Below are 23,466 nucleotides of genomic sequence, written 5' to 3' on the forward strand. Positions count from 1 at the left end.
CTTAGGGGGAAAAAAGGACGGGTGTACACTCCCACACAAACACATATCCATCCGCACATACACAGATACAAGCAGGCATACCCGTCCTTTTTTCCCTCTAAGGTAAGTCTTTCCACTCCCAGGATTGGAATGACTCCTTACCCTCTCCCTTAAAAACCACATCCTTTCGTCTATCCCTCTCCTTCCCTCTTTCCTGACAAAGCAACCGTTGGTTGCAAAAGCTAGAATTTTGTGTGTATGTTTGTGTTTGTTTGTGTGTCTATCGACCTGCCAGCGCTTTTGTCTGGTAAGTCTCATCATCTTTGTTTTTAGATATATTTTTCCCATGTGGAATGTTTCCCTCTATATATATATACAAAGATGATGTGACTTACGAAACGAAAGTGCTGGCAGGTTGATAGGCACCCAAACATACACACAAAATTCAAGCTTTCGCAACAAATGGTTCCTTCATCAGGAAAGAGGGAAGGAGAGGGAAAGACGAAAGGATGTGGGTTTTAAGGCAGAGGGTAAGGAGTCATTCCAATCCCGGGAGTGGAAAGACTTACCTTAGGGGAAAAAAAGGACAGGTATACACTCGCACACACACACACACACACACACACACACACACATATCCATCCGCACATACACAGACGCAAGCCTTTACAAATGTCTGCTTGCGTCTGTGTATGTGCGGATGGATATGTGTGTGTGTGTGTGCGAGTGTATACCTGTCCTTTTTTCCCCCTAAGATAAGGGGGGGGTTGTGTTATTGATAAGTGATGGTATCACAAGAGGATGGAAGAAAAGGCAATTAAAAAACAATGGAAAACAGTGGTATCTGGTAAAAATCTGAGATACTGTGATTATTAAATTTCCTGGTGGAAAGCTTCTTGGTAATGGCATAAAAAGCTGTGATGTGTCTGCAGCAAAAATGGTAAATTACATGGCTGTTGTCAGGTGGCCTGAACTCTTATGGGGCAGGATACTCTGTGACAAGACTGGAGTAGGAAGTGGTGGGTGCATGCATTGGACATGTCTTGCATCTTTTTCTACCTCTAGGATATGATACCTGTGGAGTGGAAATGGCATAAGGATGGATGTGAATTACGTTTATGTCAAGAGGATGACGGAAAACACCATAAGAGGAGTGGGAAGGATCGTATTGAGTATCTCCCTCATCTCAAGACAGGATAAGAGATAATCAAAGCTTGCTGAAAAATATGGCTCAGTTGTTCGAGTTCAGGGTGATACTGGCTTATGAGGGGTATGCTCCTTTGTGGCTGATACTTGGGGCTGGTTGGAGGATTGGGAATGTTAGAGGATATGGTTTGTGAAATCTGTTTGTGGACTAGGTTAGGAGGGTGCCAGTATTGCCTGTCTGTAAAGGGCTCCGTGAGTCCTTCAGCATACTGAACAAAGGGGTTCTCATCAGTGCAGACATATTGAGGTTAAACTGTTTGCAAAGGAATTTTGGTGTGAGATTACTAGCGGCTGTTTAAATGCAGGTACTGCTGGTGGTTAGTGGGTTTAATGTGGGCAGATGTGTGGTTGGAGACATCAGAGAGGTGGAGGAGAACAACCAGGAAGGTGGCATGTTAGGTAGAGGATAACCAGGTGAACCTTACAGGAGAGAAGCAGTCGAGGTTGTGAAGGACAGGATGTCTTGGCCCCGAATCAAGATCCTGAAGATGCCAAAGAACCTCTAGACCAGACCCAATTGGTAGTTTAGGGAGGATACATAATATTCTACTAGATAGCCAATAAACATGTTGGCATTGGAGGGTGCCATGCACATATCCTTGGCTGTGCCACAGATTTGTCAGTATGCCATCCCTTGCAAGGAAACATAGTTGTGGGTGAGGATACAGTTCGTGAGGTGTGTAAGGAAAGAAGTGTTATGTTTGGAGTCTGAAGGGCACTGATAGATATAGTGATCAATATGCACAAGGTAGGATATATTCTGAGGCATCTAGGGATCACCAATTTAGTATTGGATGGCAGTGTGGAGGGTAAAAATCATAGAGGGAAACCAAGAGATGAATACATTAAGCAGATTCAGAAGGATGTATATTGCAGTAGGTACTGGGAGATGAAGAAGCTTGCACAGGATAGAGTAGTATGCAGAGCTGCATCAAACCAGTCTCTGGACTGAAGACCACAACAACAACATGCACAAGGCTTTAGGGTTGAGCGTACTGTTAAAAAATTTCCTGAATTTTGTCCACTTTGACCCATCTTTCTGCACCAGTTTAAAAGATTATCCCCTCCCCTGTAGCACATGCAGTTCCTTAAATGCTCTTGAAACCATGGAACCCCCTCCCCCCCCCCCCCCCCCCCCCCAATGGTCCAACCATAAAAATCCCCTGCTTTGTGTCCCAAACCTATATTCACAAGCACCTTCAGCTTTTCAGATTGCACCAGTCCCTATCCTTCACAAACCTTGTACTGCAAAAGACCTATCCATGGCACAGCTCCCCTCTGCAATATAAGTTACCGTGAAAACCTCACTACAAAAACAACATCTCTGAAACAGAAACCTTTTTTTTCCAGCACCTGGGGGAGAGTCCCAGACACCACTTAAATAAATTGTCCAAACTGTTGACACCCTACTCCAGCCTTGGTGCACCACATTTGCCACTTGTCACTTGTCTGCTTGTGTTCTTGTGCTTGTACGTGTGCGGATGGGTATGAGTGTGTGTGCGAGTGTATACCTGTCCTTTTTTCCCTCTAAGCTAAGTCTTTCCACTCCCGGTATTGGAATGACTCCTTACCTTCTCCCTTAAAACCCACATCCTTTCGTCTTTCCCTCTCCTTCCCTCTTTTCTGATGATGCAACCCTTGCCTACTGTGTCACCTCCATGATGAACTGGACCTGATCTACGATATTGTGGCTCTGCCTCCCTCTATGGACAAATATGCATTCGCCTGATATACCATCATTGAGCAACTATCCACATTGACAGAGGAAGCTATCTGCCTCATCAGTCACAAGTTGCTGGATTCCAGATCCCCGTTGCAGCTCTGGCGTCATCTCCACACTGTGAGAGACGCACGTCACATGCCAGATGTTACACTTTGATGCATCTGGTTGCTCAAACTTCCTCCAGAAGTTCAAATTCAACTTCTCCATGTGACTTCAGCCCCACTAGAAGCCAATCTGAAGATCACTGACCAGGTATACAATATTCTGCCCACCCCGCATACCTCCCCCAGGCTATTATTCAGGAACTTTTAGATCATAAGAGTATTTTCCCTTCTTCTAGTAGTTGGTTGTCACCCATTCATTTGGTGCCCAAGAAAGATGACACTTTCTGCCTCTGCGGTGATTATCAGGCACTTAGCACCAGAACAATTCTAGATAATTATCCCATCCCAAATATTCAAGACTTTGTTTCCCAACTGCACGGGGCATGAATTTTCATTTTAATAAACTGTCACAATGCATATCAGCAACTGCCAATGGCACCGGAGGATGTTGAAAAAACCGCTATCATCACCCCGTTTGTTGTTCAAGTATTTGTTTATGCCATTCAGCCTTAAAAATGCTGCACGGATGTAGCTATGGTTCATCAACTCATTGGTCAGAAAACTGGACTTTGCATATGCCTACCTGGACGACTTGCCAATTTTTTCTTCATCCCTTGAGGAACATGAACTCCATTTAAATACAGTGTTCCAACTATTAAAAGCAAATGGTGTCACAGTGAATGATGCTAAGTCACAACTCCGCCACACTAGTGTCACATTTCTGGGCCATGGGGTTTCTGCGGACGGCATCTGCCCCCTACCCGAATGGGTTGAGGCCATTAGTACGGTGCCTTTGCCTAAAGATTTTCAGGGCCTCTGCCGCTTCCTTGACTGTAAATTACTACTGCAAACACATCCCCCCCTGCCACTGACATACAAGCCCCAGTGACGGATGCTCTCGCAGGAAAAAACACTCTAGGGACTCGGGCGGTCATGTGGACTCCAGATATGAGTTGCGCATTCGATAACCTAAAGTCAGCCTTACAGAAAGCCGTTACACACACTCATCCCATTCATGATGCTTCCATCTTGCTTACTACAGATGTGAGTGATACAGCAGTGGGGGTGGTACTTCATCAATCCGTGGGTTCTGTTGTACAGCCACTCAAATTTTTTTCCCACAAACTGTCCGCTTCCCAACATAAATGGTCGACCTTCGACTGGAAACTGTTTGCGCATTCACGCCACCACATGTCTGGTATGTGAACGTTTCATTTGGCTCAGCGTGATAAAACAGTGTCGCAGTTGGGCATGAGCGTGTGTGGCTTGTCAGCATGCAAAAGTAGGATGTGATGCACAGCACCCCATGGGTATGTTCGATGTGGCAAAAAGAAGATTCCAGCACATACACATCGATACTGTTGGGCCCTTACCCCCCCTCAGGCCTCTTCTGTCTGCCATTGACAGTTTTACCTGCTGGGTAGAGGTAATTCCTCTTACTAGTATCACAGCTGACACAGTGGCCCGCGATCAAATATTTCCAGGACGATATCAAAGGTCGCCATCTCATGGTATTTACCAACCATGAGCCATTGGTATATACTTTCCGTAACCTAGGCAAGGACTCACCCCCAAGATGTTTTCATCATATGGACCTCATATGTCAGTTTATGAATGACATACGTTACATCAGAGGGGCAGACAATGTCGTTACCAATTTTCTATCTCATGTGTTGGTTTTATCTTCACAATTGGACCTCAGTGAACTCCCTAAATTGAAGACAGAGGATACTGAACGCACTGCATTGTGCTCTGATGTTAAAACAGGACTCAAACTCGAGTTACAGACACTTCCTGGGTTTTCACCACCCATCTGGTGTGACATTTCAACAGGACACATACGTCCAATGGTTTATGCACCTCTCCGCCAGGACATTTTTAATAGTATTCATGACTTGGCACACCCTGGTATTCGCACCACCACATGTATGGTATGTGAACATTTCATTTGGCCCGGCGTGATAAAACAATGTCGTGTGCAAAAGTAGGACATCATGCACAGCCCCAAATGGCTAAGTTCGATGTGGCAAAAAGAAGATTCCATCACATACACATCGATATTGTCAGGCCCTTACCCCCTTGGGTCCCTTCTGTTATAAACTGTCCACCATTGACAGTTTTACCCGCTGGGTAGAGGTAATTCCCCTCACTAGTATCACAGCCAACGCAGTGGCCCGGGCCTTTTTATTAATGTGGATCTCATGCCTCGGCTGCCCGGTTTCTATCATCACTGATCAGGGCTGCCAGTTTGAGTCCACCCTCTTCCTACAGCTTTGTGACTGTGCGGGGTGAAACGATTTAGGAGTACTGCATACCACCCCTAGAGCAATGGGCTTGCCAAATGCTGGCACCGAACGCTTAAAACTTCCCTGATGTGCCACAGAGGTGAGTGGGCCAACGCCTTACCATGGGTAATGTTAGGCATTTGGGCCACATACAAAGAGGACCTTGGCACATCCCTTGCATAAGTACTGTATGGAGAACCCCTCACACTCCCAGCAGAGGTAGTCAAGCCTTCACTCCATCCAGATCAAACATGCGACTTGACATTCGTCGGGCACGTTAAGGAGTTAATCGCTAACATTTGTGTGCCTCCACCTGGACTGCCCTCCCATATTTCTGCATAAGGACTTGGCATAATGCACTCACATCATGGTGCATGATGACACTGTCAGACCGGCACTCAGACCTCCATACTCAGGCCCACACAGAGTCATATCGGGCCGTAACAATACGTTTGAAGTGCTCATTAATGGCACACCTCAAACGGTATCTGTCTGCTGCCTCAAACCAGCATGGTCTCTGGGAGAACTACCTGATATCCCACCCAGTCAGCCCTGACTCCCTGCTACACCTGCCTCACATGAGGCATCTACCGACTGTCTGCGGATGAGTAACGCTGTTCCCACACTTGTGACGTTACCCACTCCAAATCGTGAGACAGTGCTGCAGGTGCGTGTGACATTCCCATACAGAGTGATGTGTGTGATGACTCCCCCTCCTACAGGCAGCCCCCTGCCTCTCCCCTGTTAGGATTCAGTGATGTATCAGGGGCCAGCCTTGGAACAGGTGATGTTGCCCCTGACGACTCGTGGGGAGATGCTGTCAACCCGTACACGGGAGTGGTAGTGAATGGCAACACAGATTTTATTTGTGGCTCTGAAGTGTTTTTTGTGATGCAGCCAGATAATGTGTGTATCTTCTATGAATGACAACTTAACCCACATTAACCTTCTCCAGTCTGTCCCCTTGCCTGCTGGTACTGACCCATCCATGGTAAAAGTACTATGTACTGCAACAGGCATTTAGGTCTGCTACCCCAGCTCCTCACAACCCACAGTCCCCTTCCCGGGTCCCTCGACTGCTGTACGAGGATTCACCTGGTCAGGCAGGACCATCCGCCCCCCTCACTGGCTTGAAGACTTCAATTACTAATGTAATGTAAAGTAAGGTATGGTTTCGGTTTAAACACCCTCTCCCTCTCCCCTGGGTGTTTCTTTTACATGTATGCCCCAATATTTATGTTTTGTGCCCCATACTCTTTGTGCCAGGAGTGATTTTTTGGAGAGGGGGCTAATGTGGTGACTATCGACCAAACCGTGTGTAATATCTTTCTTTAGCAAGGTTCTTTGCGGCAGTCTGTGGCCACATGTGAAAGTTTACACACGTGGAGAGAGACCAATAATGTATCTAACTGTATATGTGTGCTTCTGAGTAATAAAATAGTATTTATTACATGTCATATAGTGTGCGTCATTGGATTCTGCTGTCCTAGAACACTAAAACCCATAAATCCATACTGTACATTGGAGGCCCACATTTGATGCTTCACAGAACCAGTTTGTACACATATGAGCAACATTAACTTTCCAAAAGATGTTCAGAGCAAACACATTTCATTTACAAACAAAGAGCCACTCACTGGATCATACTTTACTGACTGTATGCAAGACCCCAGCAGCTTTTTGTTTATTCACTGAGTCTTGCAGCAGTCTACACAGTTACTCAGCAGCTCTATTCCTTTAAAACATTCACCCAAAAAACATGGAATTATATTTCTCAGTATCAGAATCAAAATAGAAACAAATCCCATTTGTGACCATGTCATCTTGAACTAAAGTCATTACTGGAAGTGGGTATAATGGGGCATGTGGTAAGCACATGACTCTCTCAGCCATTGTCAAGTTTCATCACTAGTACTTCTCAGTCAAGTAGCTCCTCAGTTCACCTCACAAGGGCTGAGTGCACCTCACTTTTCAACAGCGGTTGGAAGTTCCAGAACAGGCACCCATCCAAGCACTAGAGAAGCAAACAACACTTAACTTTGATGATCAGGTAGTACCATTGTGGCAAGGCCCTGTCATTTCCTAGTGAGCTAATAAGATAATGTTAGTTTTAATATCTCATTCTCTACAAAAATTTGTAATGGAGAAAACTTACATTATTGAGTCTTTCATTTTCTTCCTTCAGTTTTTGGATTTCAGCCTGTAAATTTTGATCCTCTGCACCTGCTTGTTGTTTAGCTGTATCCAGTTCTGCTCTCAGAGATTGTAGCTCCTGGAAACCCAATTGTCATAAAATTAAGTATAAGGCCATAGATGTGAATTTAAACATAACTTTGTTCCTTATGAATGTATAATTGCTTTCAATTAAAATACATGAAAATCAGATCCTTTTATGTAGCTACAAAATGTAGTTGAAAAGAGCATTGGCGTGATAATCAGGTAAATAGGAATATTCTTCCAAATTTTATATTGTATGGATATGTTTACATATAAATTTATTAATAGTGTAAGATACACTGAGTCCTTAATTCACCATTATGTTACATAGTTAGGAGAACCTTCAAAGATGTCGTGATTCTCTTCCATAATCCACAGAGAATGAACAGATGAAAACCACATGATTTTATCTCAGTATGCTGGATACTTTTGTGGCTAAGTTTCAAACAAAGTTGGTATCCATATTACTGACTATCTGGAAAGAAATTATTGTGAGAGAGCAGTGTTCTAAACGACATCGCTGTGGCATCTAAAATAAATTATGACTTTCTACGCAGCAAGAACTTCACACTGCAGCATATAACAGTAAATATAATGCAAAGAAACAATATAGTCATTAAGGAAATGCAAGCTACAAGGACACAGTGTACAGATGCAAGACATAGTTTGAGCAGTACAGGAACTGAAACATAATATTAAAGAATTTTTTGTTTCTGCTTGAAATGGCAGATGTTGTGCCGCTAACTTGATTGGTCTACTTATGGATAAGTACAAGATTTGAGTAAAGGTGTTCTCAGTGCTTCACACAAATAACCACTTTGTACGACAACAATGAGAAAAATAGACTGAGGTACAATAGCTCAAAATATCAACAGAAAGCATACAGCAATCAGTGTGGGTGGACAAAATAATCATAAAGAGGTCAGCAATTTTTGAGGGACTGAGAACCAACAATGACCAGTCCTTACACTTAATACTAAAAAGGAAGAATATAAAATATATGGTTCCTTGCAAAATACGGGTAGAGATAAACTGTTGACTTTGTTGGTGTGTCATACTGTAACCAAAATTATAAATTAAAAATACTTGTACAAGTAATATTGTATACATTAATGAGGTGATAGTGACAATTGGTGTCAAAATGTCAAGTTAATAGTTTTGTTTGTACTGGATACATTGAAGCAGTGGTTGAATGTTGGGATAGTAAGTTTTGTAAGAGAGGAAGTGGAATTATCAAAATGTGTCAATGTAGGTATTATTCAGAACAAGATAGAGATTTCACTAGAAAAAAACTAACAAGATAGAGATTTCACTAGCAAAAATCTGACTAACAAAAACAAATTCTTGTTAGGTATCACAGCTCATCAGATGGTAATGTAAATGCACATATGAAAAAAAATATATGCATGGTGATTCAGGAGGAACATCACATAATTTGTAAGGTGATTCTAAATGTGAAAATAAACTGAAAAAGTCCTATGAACACGTCTCCAATTTTCAGTCATTACAGAACTTGTGATGAAGCAAACTGGGTTCTCTTTAGTTCCTCTCTTGTTTTGCCATCTGCTCCTTAACCACATTTTTTTTTTTTTTTTTCATTTTTGACTAATTATGATTAACATACATGAGTGTGATCTGTATTTTTATAAAAGAGAAAGGATGGCCCTCAGTTGTAAAAAATATACCATCAGGTCTAATTTTGTGCTTATTTTTGTGCATATAAACGATTTCCTAATTTATTTTGATTATTCCTTGTTCTAATCTTTTGCTATAGGGTAAAATCAGTTATTGTTTCATGACTTAAATTCTATTGTTGACTTATAAAAAATATAAATTTTGTGATAGTTATAAGCATTTGGACGATGGACTACTAGTATTCATCAAGTATTCATTTGGCTCTATTCAAAAACATGTTAGCAGAGCTAGCCCTTGATTAATTCCGAAATAATTACCATGTTTGTCAAAAGTATTGTTTATATAACTATATCTGTTAATTTCATTATTTAAACAAATAATTTAGCCTACCTTATGTGGTAGAACAAACTATTAAAAAGGGGGAATTTTTTCAAATATTCCATTAATTGAATGAGTTGTGTTTTACTTGTAATTACTGTAAATTAAATATTGGACAATGTACGGTTTCAGCTCCTATTATTGTGAGAATGTATAAGGAGCCAAATTTTGGTTCCAAGACAGTCAGTCCATGGCCAATTTTCTGATGGGAAGTCTGTATCAGTTAAAGTAATAATAATGTAGTGAAATAAATGTAACACAAATAGGCCATGAGTTAAAACAATGACAGTGTCTGTTCAATTTATTTGAGAAATAGTGTCACACATACCTGATTGTTCCACAAGAACTGTGAACTGTGTGGTTAGGGTATTGCTCATAGATGTACAATAGCAAACTATTGTAGCAGTATGCTGATGTTTGTCTGCAAGCTATTAATGAGGCCTATCACTTACCCCCCATGAACCATGGACCTTGCTGTTGGTGGGGAGGCTTGCATGCCTCAGCAATACAGATGGCCGTACCGTAGGTGCAACCACAACGGAGGGGTATCTGTTGAGAGGCCAGACAAACATGTGGTTCCTGAAGAGGGGCAGCAGCCTTTTCAGTAGTTGCAGGGACAACATTCTGGATGATTGACCTTGTAACAATAACCAAAACGGCCTTGCTGTTCTGGTACTGTGAACGGCTGAAAGCAAGGGGAAACTACAGTCGTAATTTTTCCCGAGGACATGCAGCTTTACTGTATGGTTAAATGATGATGGCGTCCTTTTGGGTAAAATATTCCGGAGGTAAAATAGGCCCCCATTTGGATCTCCGGGCGGGGACTACTCAAGAGGACGTCGTTACCAGGAGAAAGAAAACTGGCGTTCTACGGATCGGAGCATGGAATGTCAGATCCCTTAATTGGGCAGGTAGGTTAGAAAATTTAAAAAGGGAAATGGATTGGTTAAAGTTAGATATAGTGGGAATTAGTGAAGTTCGGTGGCAGGAGGAACAAGACTTTTGGTCAGGTGATTACAGGGTTATAAATACAAAATCAAATAGGGGTAATGCAGGAGTAGGTTTAATAATGAATAAAAAAATAGGAGTGCGGGTTAGCTACTACAAACAGCATAGTGAACGCATTATTGTGGCCAAGATAGACACAAAGCCCATGCCTACTACAGTAGTACAAGTTTATATGCCAACTAGTTCTGCAGATGATGAAGAAATAGATGAAATGTATGATGAGATAAAAGAAATTATTCAGGTAGTGAAGGGAGACGAAAATTTAATAGTCATGAGTGACTGGAATTCGTCAGTAGGAAAAGGGAGAGAAGGAAACATAGTAGGTGAATATGGATTGGGGGGAAGAAATGAAAGAGGAAGCCGCCTTGTAGAATTTTGCACAGAGCGTAACTTAATCATAGCTAACACTTGGTTCAAGAATCATAAAAGAAGGTTGTATACCTGGAAGAATCCTGGAGATACTAAAAGGTATCAGATAGATTATATATTGGTAAGACAGAGATTTAGGAACCAGGTTTTAAACTGTAAGACATTTCCAGGGGCAGATGTGGATTCTGACCACAATCTATTGGTTATGAACTGCAGATTGAAACTGAAGAAACTGCAAAAAGGTGGGAATTTAAGGCGATGGGACCTGGATAAACTGAAAGAACCAGAGGTTGTAGAGAGTTTCAGGGAGAGCATAATGGAACAATTGACAGGAATGGGGGAAAGAAATACAGTAGAAGAAGAATGGGCAGCTCTGAGGGATGAAGTAGTGAAGGCAGCAGACGATCAAGTAGGTAAAAAGACGAGGGCTAATAGAAATCCTTGGGTAACAGAAGAAATATTGAATTTAATTGATGAAAGGAGAGAATATAAAAATGCAGTAAATGAGGCAGGCAAAAAGGAATACAAACGTCTCAAAAATGATATCGACAGGAAGTGCAAAATGGCTAAGCAGGGAAGGCTAGAGGACTAATGTAAGGATGTAGAGGCTTGTCTCACTAGGGGTAAGATAGATACTGCCTACAGGAAAATTAAAGAGACTTTTGGAGAGAAGAGAACCACTTGTATGAATATCGAGAGCTCAGATGGCAACCCAGTTCTAAGCAAAGAAGGGAAGGCAGAAAGGTGGAAGGAGTATATAGAGGGTTTATACAAGGGCAATGTACTTGAGGACAATATTATGGAAATGGAAGAGGATGTAGATGAAGACGAAATGGGAGATAAGATACTGCGTGAAGAGTTTGACAGAGCACTGAAAGACCTGAGTCGAAACAAGGCCCCGGGAGTAGACAACATTCCATTAGAACTACTGATGGCCTTGGGAGAGCCATTCATGACAAAACTCTACCATCTGGTGAGGAAGATGTATGAGACAGGCGAAATACCCTCAGACTTCAAGAAGAATATAATAATTCCAATCCCAAAGAAAGCAGGTGTTGACAGAGATGAAAATTACCAAACTATCAGTTTAATAAGTCACAGCTGCAAAATACTAACGCGAATTCTTTACAGACGAATGGAAAAACTGGTGGAAGCGGACCTCGGGGAAGATCAGTTTCGATTCCGTAGAAATGTTGGAACACGTGAGGCAATACTAACCTTAAGACTTATCTTAGAAGAAAGATTAAGAAAAGGCAAACCTATGTTTCTAGCATTTGTAGACTTAGAGAAAGCTTTTGACAATGTTGACTGGAATACTCTCTTTCAAATTCTGAAGGTGGCAGGGGTAAAATACAGGGAGCGAAAGACTATTTACAATTTGTACAGAAACCAGATGACAGTTGTAAGAGTGGAGGGGCATGAAAGGGAAGCAGTGGTTGGGAAGGGAGTGAGACAGGGTTGTAGCCTCTCCCCGATGTTATTCAATCTGTATATTGAGCAAGCAGTAAAGGAAACAAAAGAAAAATTCGGAGTAGGTATTAAAATTCATGGAGAAGAAGTAAAAACTTTGAGGTTTGCCGATGACATTGTAATTCTGTCAGAGACAGCAAAGGACTTGGAAGAGCAGTTGAACGGAATGGACAGTGTCTTGAAAGGAGGATATAAGATGAACATCAACAAAAGCAAAACAAGGATAATGGAATGTAGTCAAATTAAATCAGGTGATGCTGAGGGAATTAGATTAGGAAATGAGACACTTAAAGTAGTAAAGGAGTTTTGCTATTTAGGGAGCAAAATAACTGTTGATGGTCGAAGTAGAGAGGATATAAAATGTAAACTGGCAATGGGAAGGAAAGCGTTTCTGAAGAAGAGAAATTTGTTAACATCGAGTATAGATTTAAGCGTCAGGAAGTCGTTTCTGAAAGTATTTGTATGGAGTGTAGCCATGTATGGAAGTGAAACATGGATGATAAATAGTTTAGACAAGAAGAGAATAGAAGGTTTCGAAATGTGGTGCTACAGAAGAATGCTGAAGGTAAGGTGGGCAGATCACGTAACTAATGAGGAGGTATTGAATAGAATTGGGGAGAAGAGAAGTTTGTGGCACAACTTGACTAGAAGAAGGGATCGGTTGGTAGGACATGTTTTGAGGCATCAAGGGATCACAAATTTAGCATTGGAGGGCACCGTGGAGGGTAAAAATCGTAGAGGGAGACCAAGAGATGAATACACGAAGCAGATTCAGAAGGATGTAGGTTGCAGTAGGTACTGGGAGATGAAGGAGCTTGCACAGGATAGAGTAGCATGGAGAGCTGCATCAAACCAGTCTCAGGACTGAAGACCACAACAACAACAATCACTTACCAATAGTGAACTTGCCATATAACTACGTAATATGTGGGGGTTGTGAACACCGAAAGTAAAGAACTGTGAAACACAACTATGCAACTGTCAACTACATCATTTACAGTAGTCAGTGTTGAATATCCAACCCCCCCCCCCCCCCCATTTTTCTGGCAGTATAACATTCCAGTACGTCAACACTGAGGACTATCAACGAAGAAATAAAGTAGGTGAACGTCGCTATTGGGGCCCTTTCAGGTGATGATTATTTATCTGTACACAATAAACAAGGACCCACTAACACTGAACAGTAAATTCAAGAATGGTTTACACTACAGTGATTTTAACAAAGTGCGCATATGGTACATGTGGCATCGGAGTTTTGTCAAAGACAGTGAACAGACAATATTATTAGAGTGTGAAAATCAATTATTTTCAAAATGTCAGAGTTGATATAGCTGCCTTTAAACAGGTAGGTGCAACAGCCAATCAGCACATGGCTTTCATACCCACAGTATGACAGCAGCCATTCAGCGAGTGGGTTCTATGGAGCAGCCACTGAGTACAGGAGCAGCCAATCAGCATACAGATGGACACAGCTGATCGGGATAAACAGTACACATCACTGAGAAAATTACAAATTGCTGCAGCCTAGCAGTGGACAAATCAAGATGACAACTCTAGCAGCAGCGGATGAATGAATAAAAATGAGGTAATTCATAGCAAAAGCGATTTTATATTAAGTGATACATAATGAGTGGCCTTAATGAACAAGACAGTGTGGTGGGGGAGAATAGACAGCAGGGGACTGATGTGATTGATAACAAAGCTCTAGAGGTTAAGTTTTTCAATGAACAGAATGACTCAGTCAAGGCTGATTTGGAGGTTGATAGTGATTATGGAAAATTGGAAGTGACATTAAGGCAAATTATGTGTAATATATATACAAAAAGGGTTAAACTTGAGAACCAAAACGATCAGATTAAAAATGATTTACAAATGGAGGTAGAAACCAAGTGTGCAGTAGTAGTAGAGGAAAAAATGGTAAAAGTAAATAAAAATGTAAATTCAAAATTGGCTCAAATGAAGAAAAAGATGGAAGAGGTACAAAATCTAAAGCATAGAGAAAGTGACAATGGGTCTGATTCTGACAGTAGTTGTAATGATGATAGCAATGACAAATCCAGTAGTGATGAGGACAAAGTATTTGAATTTATCATTGATAACAATGGCAATGTATTAAGTAAAGAAAGAATGGAGGAGGATAGTAGTAGGCCTAATGAAGAGTTAGGGCTTAATGAGAATGGTAAGGAGGAAGAGGACCATGCTATCTGACATTTGACCGTGTCTGATAGTTGTTTTGGTAAGCAGGATGATAGTATTTCCAGGGAAAGTATTAATGAGGATTTGTCGTATGAATAAGATCACATGGTAAGTAAAAAGGAAGTGTGCCACTCTGTAATAACAGCAAGTGTACAGGGTATACATGTTAAGTGTTTACTGGATCTTGGTAGTGATTTGAATGCCATTTCACAGGCAGTTTTTGAATGTATTAAGAACACCGAGAGTATAGTAGTGATGCACGTTTCTGGAATAAAAATTATTGGTGCCACTAGTAAGCTATCAAAGAGTGTGAAATGAGAGGTATTATGAACTGTGAAATTGCCAGGACAGCTGTTGGAGTGCAGTTTCATGGTGATTCTAAATCTCTGCATTGATGCAATATTTGGGACTAATTTCTTGTGCAATTAGCAAATAGGGGGTTCAACATTCTGTGTTGAATTCACTACATCTACATCTACATCTACATTGATACTCCGCAAGCCACCCAACGGTGTGTGGCGGAGGGCATTTTACGTGCCACTGTCATTACCTCCCTTTCCTGTTCCAGTTGCGTATGGTTCGCGGGAAGAATGACTGTCTGAAAGCCTCCGTGCGCGCTCTAATCTCTCTAATTTTACATTCGTGATCTCCTCGGGAGGTATAAGTAGGGGGAAGCAATATATTCGATACCTCATCCAGAAATGCACCCTCTCGAAACCTGGACAGCAAGCGACACCGCGATGCAGAGCGCCTCTCTTGCAGAGTCTGCCACTTGAGTTTATTAAACATCTCCGTAACGCTATCACGGTTACCAAATAACCCGGTGACGAAACGCGCCGCTCTTCTTTGGATCTTTTCTATCTCCTCCGTCAACCCGACCTGGTACGGATCCCACACTGATGAGCAATACTCAAGTATAGGTCGAACGAGTGTTTTGTAAGCCACCTCCTTTGTTGATGGACTACATTTTCTAAGCACTCTCCCAATGAATCTCAACCTGGTACCCGCCTTACCAACAATTAATTTTATATGATCATTCCACTTCAAATCGTTCCGTACGCATACTCCCAGATATTTTACAGAAGTAACTGCTACCAGTGTTTGTTCCGCTATCATATAATCATACAATAAAGGATCCTTCTTTCTATGTATTCGCAATACATTACATTTGTCTATGTTAAGGGTCAGTTGCCACTCCCTGCACCAAGTGCCTATCCGCTGCAGATCTTCCTGTATTTCGCTACAATTTTCTAATGCAGCAACTTCTCTGTATACTACAGCATCATCCGCGAAAAGCCGCATGGAACTTCCGACACTATCTACTAAGTCATTTATATATATTGTGAAAAGCAATGGTCCCATAACACTCCCTTGTGGCACGCCAGAGGTTACTTTAACGTCTGTAGACGTCTCTCCACTGATAACAACATGCTGTGTTCTGTTTGCTAAAAACTCTTCAATCCAGCCACACAGCTGGTCTGATATTCCGTAGGCTCTTACTTTGTTTATCAGGCGACAGTGCGGAACTGTATCGAACGCCTTCCGGAAGTCAAGAAAAATAGCATCTACCTGGGAGCCTGTATCTAATATTTTCTGAGTCTCATGAACAAATAAGGCGAGTTGGGTCTCACACGATCGCTGTTTCCGGAATCGATGTTGATTCCTACATAGTAGATTCTGGGTTTCCAGAAATGACATGATACGCGAGCAAAAAACATGTTCTAAAATTCTACAAGAGATCGACGTAAGAGATATAGGTCTATAGTTTTGCGCATCTGCTTGACGACCCTTCTTGAAGACTGGGACTATCTGTGCTCTTTTCCAATCATTTGGAACCCTCCGTTCCTCTAGAGACTTGCGGTACACGGCTGTTAGAAGGGGGGCAAGTTCTTTCGCGTACTCTGTGTAGAATCGAATTGGTATCCCGTCAGGTCCAGTGGACTTTCCTCTATTGAGTGATTCCAGTTGCTTTTCTATTCCTTGGACACTTATTTCAATGTCAGCCATTTTTTCGTTTGTGCAAGGATTTAGAGAAGGAACTGCAGTGCGGTCTTCCTCTGTGAAACAGCTTTGGAAAAAGGTGTTTAGTATTTCTGCTTTACGCGTGTCATCCTCTGTTTCAATGGCATCATCATCCCGTAGTGTCTGGATATGCTGTTTCGAGCCACTTACTGATTTAACGTAAGACCAGAACTTCCTAGGATTTTCTGTCAAGTCGGTACATAGAATTTTACTTTCGAATTCAATGAACGCTTCACGCATAGCCCTCCTTACGCTAACTTTGACATCGTTTAGCTTCTGTTTGTCTGAGAGGTTTTGGCTGCGTTTAAACTTGGAGTGGAGCTCTCTTTGCTTTCGCAGTAGTTTCCTAACTTTGTTGTTGTACCACGGTGGGTTTTTCCCGTCCCTCACAGTTTTACTCGGCACGTACCTGTCTAAAACGCATTTTACGATTGCCTTGAACTTTTTCCATAAACACTCAACATTGTCAGTGTCGGAACAGAAATTTTCGTTTTGATCTGTTAGGTAGTCTGAAATCTGCCTTCTATTACTCTTGCTAAACAGATAAACCTTCCTCCCTTTTTTTATATTCCTATTAACTTCCATATTCAGGGATGCAGCAACGGCCATATGATCACTGATTCCCTGTTCTGTACATACAGAGTCGAAAAGTTCGGGTCTGTTTGTTATCAGTAGGTCCAAGATGTTATCTCCACGAGTCGGTTCTCTGTTTAATTGCTCGAGGTAATTTTCGGATAGTGCACTCAGTATAATGTCACTCGATGCTCTGTCCCTACCACCCGTCCTAAACATCTGAGTGTCCCAGTCTATATCTGGTAAATTGAAATCTCCACCTAAGACTATAACATGCTGAGAAAATTTATGTGAAATGTATTCCAAATTTTCTCTCAGTTGTTCTGCCACTAATGCTGCTGAGTCGGGAGGTCGGTAAAAGGAGCCAATTATTAACCTAGTTCGGTTGTTTAGTGGAACCTCCACCCATAATAATTCACAGGAACTATCCACTTCTACTTCACTACAGGATAAACTACTACTAACAGCGACGAACACTCCACCACCGGTTGCATGCAATCTATCCTTTCTAAACACCGTCTGTACCTTTGTAAAAATTTCGGCAGAATTTATCTCTGGCTTAAGCCAGCTTTCTGTACCTATAACGATTTCAGCTTCGGTGCTTTCTATCAGCGCTTGAAGTTCTGGTACTTTACCAACGCAGCTTCGACAGTTTACAATTACAATACCGATTGCTGCTTGGTCCCCGCATGTCCTGACTTTGCCCCACACCCGTTGAGGCTGTTGCCCTTTCTGTACTTGCCCAAGGCCATCTAACCTAAAAAACCGCCCAGCCCACGCCACACAACCCCTGCTACCCGTGTAGCCGCTTGTTGCGTGTAGTGGACTCCTGACCTATCCAGCGGAACCCGAAACCCCACCACCCTATGGCGCAAGTCGAGGAATCTGCAGCCCACACGGTCGCAGAACCGTCTCAGCCTCTGATTCAGACCCTCCACTCGGCTCTGTACCAAAGGTCTGCAGTCAGTCCTGTCGACGATGCTGCAGATGGTGAGCTCTGCTTTCATCCCACTAGCGAGACTGGCAGTCTTCACCAAATCAGATAGCCGCCGGAAGCCAGAGAGGATTTCCTCCGATCCATAGCGACACACATCATTGGTGCCAACATGAGCGACCACCTGCAGATGGGTGCACCCTGTACCCTCCATGGCATCCGGAAAGACCCTTTCCACATCTGGAATGACTCCCCCCGGTATGCACACGGAGTGCACATTGGTTTTCTTCCCCTCTCTTGCTGCCATTTCCCTAAGGGGCCCCATTACACGCCTGACGTTGGAGGTCCCAACTACCAGTAAGCCCACCCTCTGCGACTGCCCGGATCTTGCAGACTGAGGGGCAACCTCTGGAACAGGACAAGCAGCCATGTCAGGTCGAAGATCAGTATCAGCCTGAGACAGATCCTGAAACCGGTTCGTCAGACAAACTGGAGAGGCTTTCCGTTCAGCCCTCCGGAATGTCTTTCGCCCCCTGCCACACCTTGAAACGACCTCCCACTCTACCACAGGTGAGGGATCAGCCTCAATGCGGGCAGTATCCCGGGCAACCACAGTCTTAGTCCGATCAGGGGATGCGTGGGACGAGCTGGCTGTCCCCGACAAACCCCCATCCGGACCCCCACAGTGATGCCCATTGGCAACAGCCTCAAGCTGTGTGACCGAAGCCAACACTGCCTGAAGCTGGGAGCGAAGGGATGCCAACTCAGCCTGCATCCGAACACAGCAGTTGCAGTCCCTATCCATGCTAAAAACTGTTTTGCAAAGAACGTCTGAACTAATCTACAAGATTGCCTAGTAAATGCAGTAATGCTGCTACTTGCACACTGCTGACACTGCTCGGCGGCGGAAGGAGACTAAGCGAAATTACACTAATCAGGTACTAAAACATGATGCTACACTCTCAAATACTATAATACGCCCGAAATTTATGAATTAAACAATGCAAGTACCAAAAACACGCAAAGAAATTAAGAATTAAACTATGTAGCAAATGAGTGAGCTAGAAGTATACGACTTGCTGCTGCAGCTGCTTATCCAACGGCGGCAGGGAGCACACTGACTGCGACCAACCGACACTGGCCGTTCAAAACAAAAACAGTAGACAAACGACTACGCGAATTTACACTATTCAGGTACTAAAACGTGATGCTACAACTCTCAAATACTATAATACGCCCGAAATTTATGAATTAAACAATGCAAGTACCAAAAACACGCAAAGAAATTAAGAATTAAACTATGTAACAAATGAGTGAGCTAGGAGTATACGACTTGCTGCTGCAGCTGCTTATCCAACGGCGGCAGGGATAATGCTTACCCAGCTGTCTGTCTCATATTTCATGTTTCCTGAGGCAGTCAAACTCTTCTCCTATCCTATCTGTAGTATATAAATGAATCAGAAATATTCTCTCTATGACTTTCATGTGACTTCATACAGTACAGTAAGATACTTCAGTATAGGGAAAAAAATTATATATATATATATATATATATATATATATATATATATATATATATATATATATATATACAAAGATGACGTGACTTACCAAACGAAAGCGCTGGCTGGTCGATAGACACACAAACAAACACAAACGTACACACAAAATTCTAGCTTTTGCAACCAACGGTTGCTTTGTCAGGAAAGAGGGAAGGAGAGGGATAGACGAAAGGATGTGGTTTTTAAGGGAGAGGGTAAGGAGTCATTCCAATCCTGGGAGCGGAAAGACTTACCTTAGGGGGAAAAAAGGACAGGTGTACACTCCCACACAAACACATATTCATCCGCACATACACAGATACAAGCAGGCATACCCGTTGCAGCTCTGGCGTCATCTCCACACTGTGAGAGACACACGTCACATGCCAGATGTTACACTTTGATGCATCTGGTTGCTCAAACTTCCTCCAGAAGTTCAAATTCAACTTCTCCATGTGACTTCAGCCCCACTAGAAGCCAATCTGAAGATCACTGACCAGGTATACAATATTCTGCCCACCCCGCATACCTCCCCCAGGCTATTATTCAGGAACTTTTAGATCATAAGAGTATTTTCCCTTCTTCTAGTAGTTGGTTGTCACCCATTCATTTGGTGCCCAAGAAAGATGACACTTTCTGCCTCTGCGGTGATTATCAGGCACTTAGCACCAGAACAATTCTAGATAATTATCCCATCCCAAATATTCAAGACTTTGTTTCCCAACTGCACGGGGCATGAATTTTCATTTTAATAAACTGTCACAATGCATATCAGCAACTGCCAATGGCACCGGAGGATGTTGAAAAATCCGCTATCATAACCCCATTTGTTGTTCAAGTATTTGTTTATGCCATTCAGCCTTAAAAATGCTGCACGGATGTAGCTACGGTTCATCAACTCATTGGTCAGAAAACTGGACTTTGCATATGCCTACCTGGACGACTTGCCAATTTTTTCTTCATCCCTTGAGGAACATGAACTCCATTTAAATACAGTGTTCCAACTATTAAAAGCAAATGGTGTCACAGTGAATGATGCTAAGTCACAACTCCGCCACACTAGTGTCACATTTCTGGGCCATGGGGTTTCTGCGGACGGCATCTGCCCCCTACCCGAATGGGTTGAGGCCATTAGTACGGTGCCTTTGCCTAAAGATTTTCAGGGCCTCTGCCGCTTCCTTGACTGTAAATTACTACTGCAAACACATCCCCCCCTGCCACTGACATACAAGCCCCAGTGACGGATGCTCTCGCAGGAAAAAACACTCTAGGGACTCGGGCGGTCATGTGGACTCCAGATATGAGTTGCGCATTCGATAACCTAAAGTCAGCCTTACAGAAAGCCGTTACACACACTCATCCCATTCATGATGCTCCCATCTTGCTTACTACAGATGTGAGTGATACAGCAGTGGGGGTGGTACTTCATCAATCCGTGGGTTCTGTTGTATAGCCACTCAAATTTTTTTCCCACAAACTGTCCACTTCCCAACATAAATGGTCGACCTTCGACTGGAAACTGTTTGCGCATTCACGCCACCACATGTCTGGTATGTGAACGTTTCATTTGGCTCAGCGTGATAAAACAGTGTCGCAGTTGGGCATGAGCGTGTATGGCTTGTCAGCATGCAAAAGTAGGATGTGATGCACAGCACCCCATGGGTATGTTCGATGTGCCAAAAAGAAGATTCCAGCACATACACATCGATACTGTTGGGCCCTTACCCCCCCTCAGGCCTCTTCTGTCTGCCATTGACAGTTTTACCTGCTGGGTAGAGGTAATTCCTCTTACTAGTATCACAGCTGACACAGTGGCCCGCTATCAAATATTTCCAGGACGATATCAAAGGTCGCCATCTCATGGTATTTACCAACCATGAGCCATTGGTATACGCTTTCCATAACCTAGGCAAGGACTCACCCCCAAGATGTTTTCATCATATGGACCTCATATGTCAGTTTATGAATGACATACGTTACATCAGAGGGGCAGACAATGTCGTTACCAATTTTCTATCTCATGTGTTGGTTTTATCTTCACAATTGGACCTCAGTGAACTCCCTAAATTGAAGACAGAGGATACTGAACGCACTGCATTGTGCTCCGATGTTAAAACAGGACTCAAACTCGAGTTACAGACACTTCCTGGGTTTTCACCACCCATCTGGTGTGACATTTCAACAGGACACATACGTCCAATGGTTTATGCACCTCTCCGCCAGGACATTTTTAATAGTATTCATGACTTGGCACACCCTGGTATTCGCACCACCACATGTATGGTATGTGAACATTTCATTTGGCCCGGCGTGATAAAACAATGTCGTGTGCAAAAGTAGGACATCATGCACAGCCCCAAATGGCTAAGTTCGATGTGGCAAAAAGAAGATTCCATCACATACACATCGATATTGTCAGGCCCTTACCCCCTTGGGTCCCTTCTGTTATAAACTGTCCACCATTGACAGTTTTACCCGCTGGGTAGCGGTAATTCCCCTCACTAGTATCACAGCCAATGCAGTGGCCTGAGCCCTTTTATTAATGTGGATCTCGTGCCTCGGCTGCCCGGTTTCTATCATCACTGATCAGGGCTGCCAGTTTGACTCAACCCTCTTCCTACAGCTTTGTGACTGTGTGGGGTGAAACGATTTAGGAGTACTGCATACCACCCTTAGAGCAATGGGCTTGCCAAATGCTGGCACCGAACGCTTAAAACTTCCCTGATGTGCCACAGAGGTGAGTGGGCCAACGCCTTACCATGGGTAATGTTAGGCATTTGGGCCACATACAAAGAGGACCTTGGCACATCCCTTGCATAAGTACTGTATGGAGAACCCCTCACACTCCCAGCAGAGGTAGTCAAGCCTTCACTCCATCCAGATCAAACATGCGACTTGACATTCGTCGGGCACGTTAAGGAGTTAATCGCTAACATTTGTGTGCCTCCACCTGGACTGCCCTCCCATATTTCTGCATAAGGACTTGGCATAATGCACTCACATCATGGTGCATGATGACACTGTCAGACCGGCACTCAGACCTCCATACTCAGGCCCACACAGAGTCATATCGGGCCGTAACAATACGTTTGAAGTGCTCATTAATGGCACAACTCAAACGGTATCTGTCTGCTGCCTCAAACCAGCATGGGCTCTGGGAGAACTACCTGATATCCCACCCAGTCAGCCCTGACTCCCTGCTACACCCGCCTCACATGAGGCATCTACCAACTGTCTGCGGATGAGTAACGCTGTTCCCACACTTGTGACGTTACCCACTCCAAATCGTGAGACAGTGCTGCAGGTGCGTGTGACATTCCCATACAGACTGATGTGTGTGATGACTCCCCCTCCTACAGGCAGCCCCCTGCCTCTCCCCTGTTAGGATTCAGTGATGTATCAGGGGCCAGCCTTGGAACAGGTGATGTTGCCCCTGACGACTCGTGTGGAGATGCTGTCAACCCGTACACGGGAGTGGTAGTGAATGGCAACACAGATTTTATTTGTGGCTCTGAAGTGTTTTTTGTGATGCAGCCAGATAATGTGTGTATCTTCTATGAATGACAACTTAACCCACATTAACCTTCTCCAGTCTGTCCCCTTGCCTGCTGGTACTGACCCATCCATGGTAAAAGTACTATGTACTGCAACAGGCATTTAGGTCTGCTACCCCAGCTCCTCACAACCCACAGTCCCCTTCCCGGGTCCCTCGACTGCTGTACGATGATTCACCTGGTCAGGCAGGACCATCCGCCCCCCTCACTGGCTTGAAGACTTCAATTACTAATGTAATGTAAAGTAAGGTATGGTTTCGGTTTAAACACCC

The 23,466-nt window shown here is 43.2% G+C and overlaps 1 protein-coding gene across 1 annotated transcript in view; it reads right to left on the reverse strand.

Annotated features, from left to right (window-relative positions):
* Positions 1–23,466, reverse strand: part of LOC124594905 (probable DNA double-strand break repair Rad50 ATPase) — a 189,625-nt gene that overhangs the window by 65,518 nt on the left and 100,641 nt on the right. Inside the window, exon 6 of the mRNA XM_047133383.1 lies at positions 7,453–7,569. Within this exon, the coding sequence (XP_046989339.1) occupies positions 7,453–7,569 (117 nt within the window). The remainder of the gene's footprint in view (positions 1–7,452; positions 7,570–23,466) is intronic.

Source organism: Schistocerca americana, chromosome 1, assembly GCF_021461395.2.
Source record: "Schistocerca americana isolate TAMUIC-IGC-003095 chromosome 1, iqSchAmer2.1, whole genome shotgun sequence".
Classification (NCBI taxonomy): domain Eukaryota; kingdom Metazoa; phylum Arthropoda; class Insecta; order Orthoptera; family Acrididae; genus Schistocerca; species Schistocerca americana.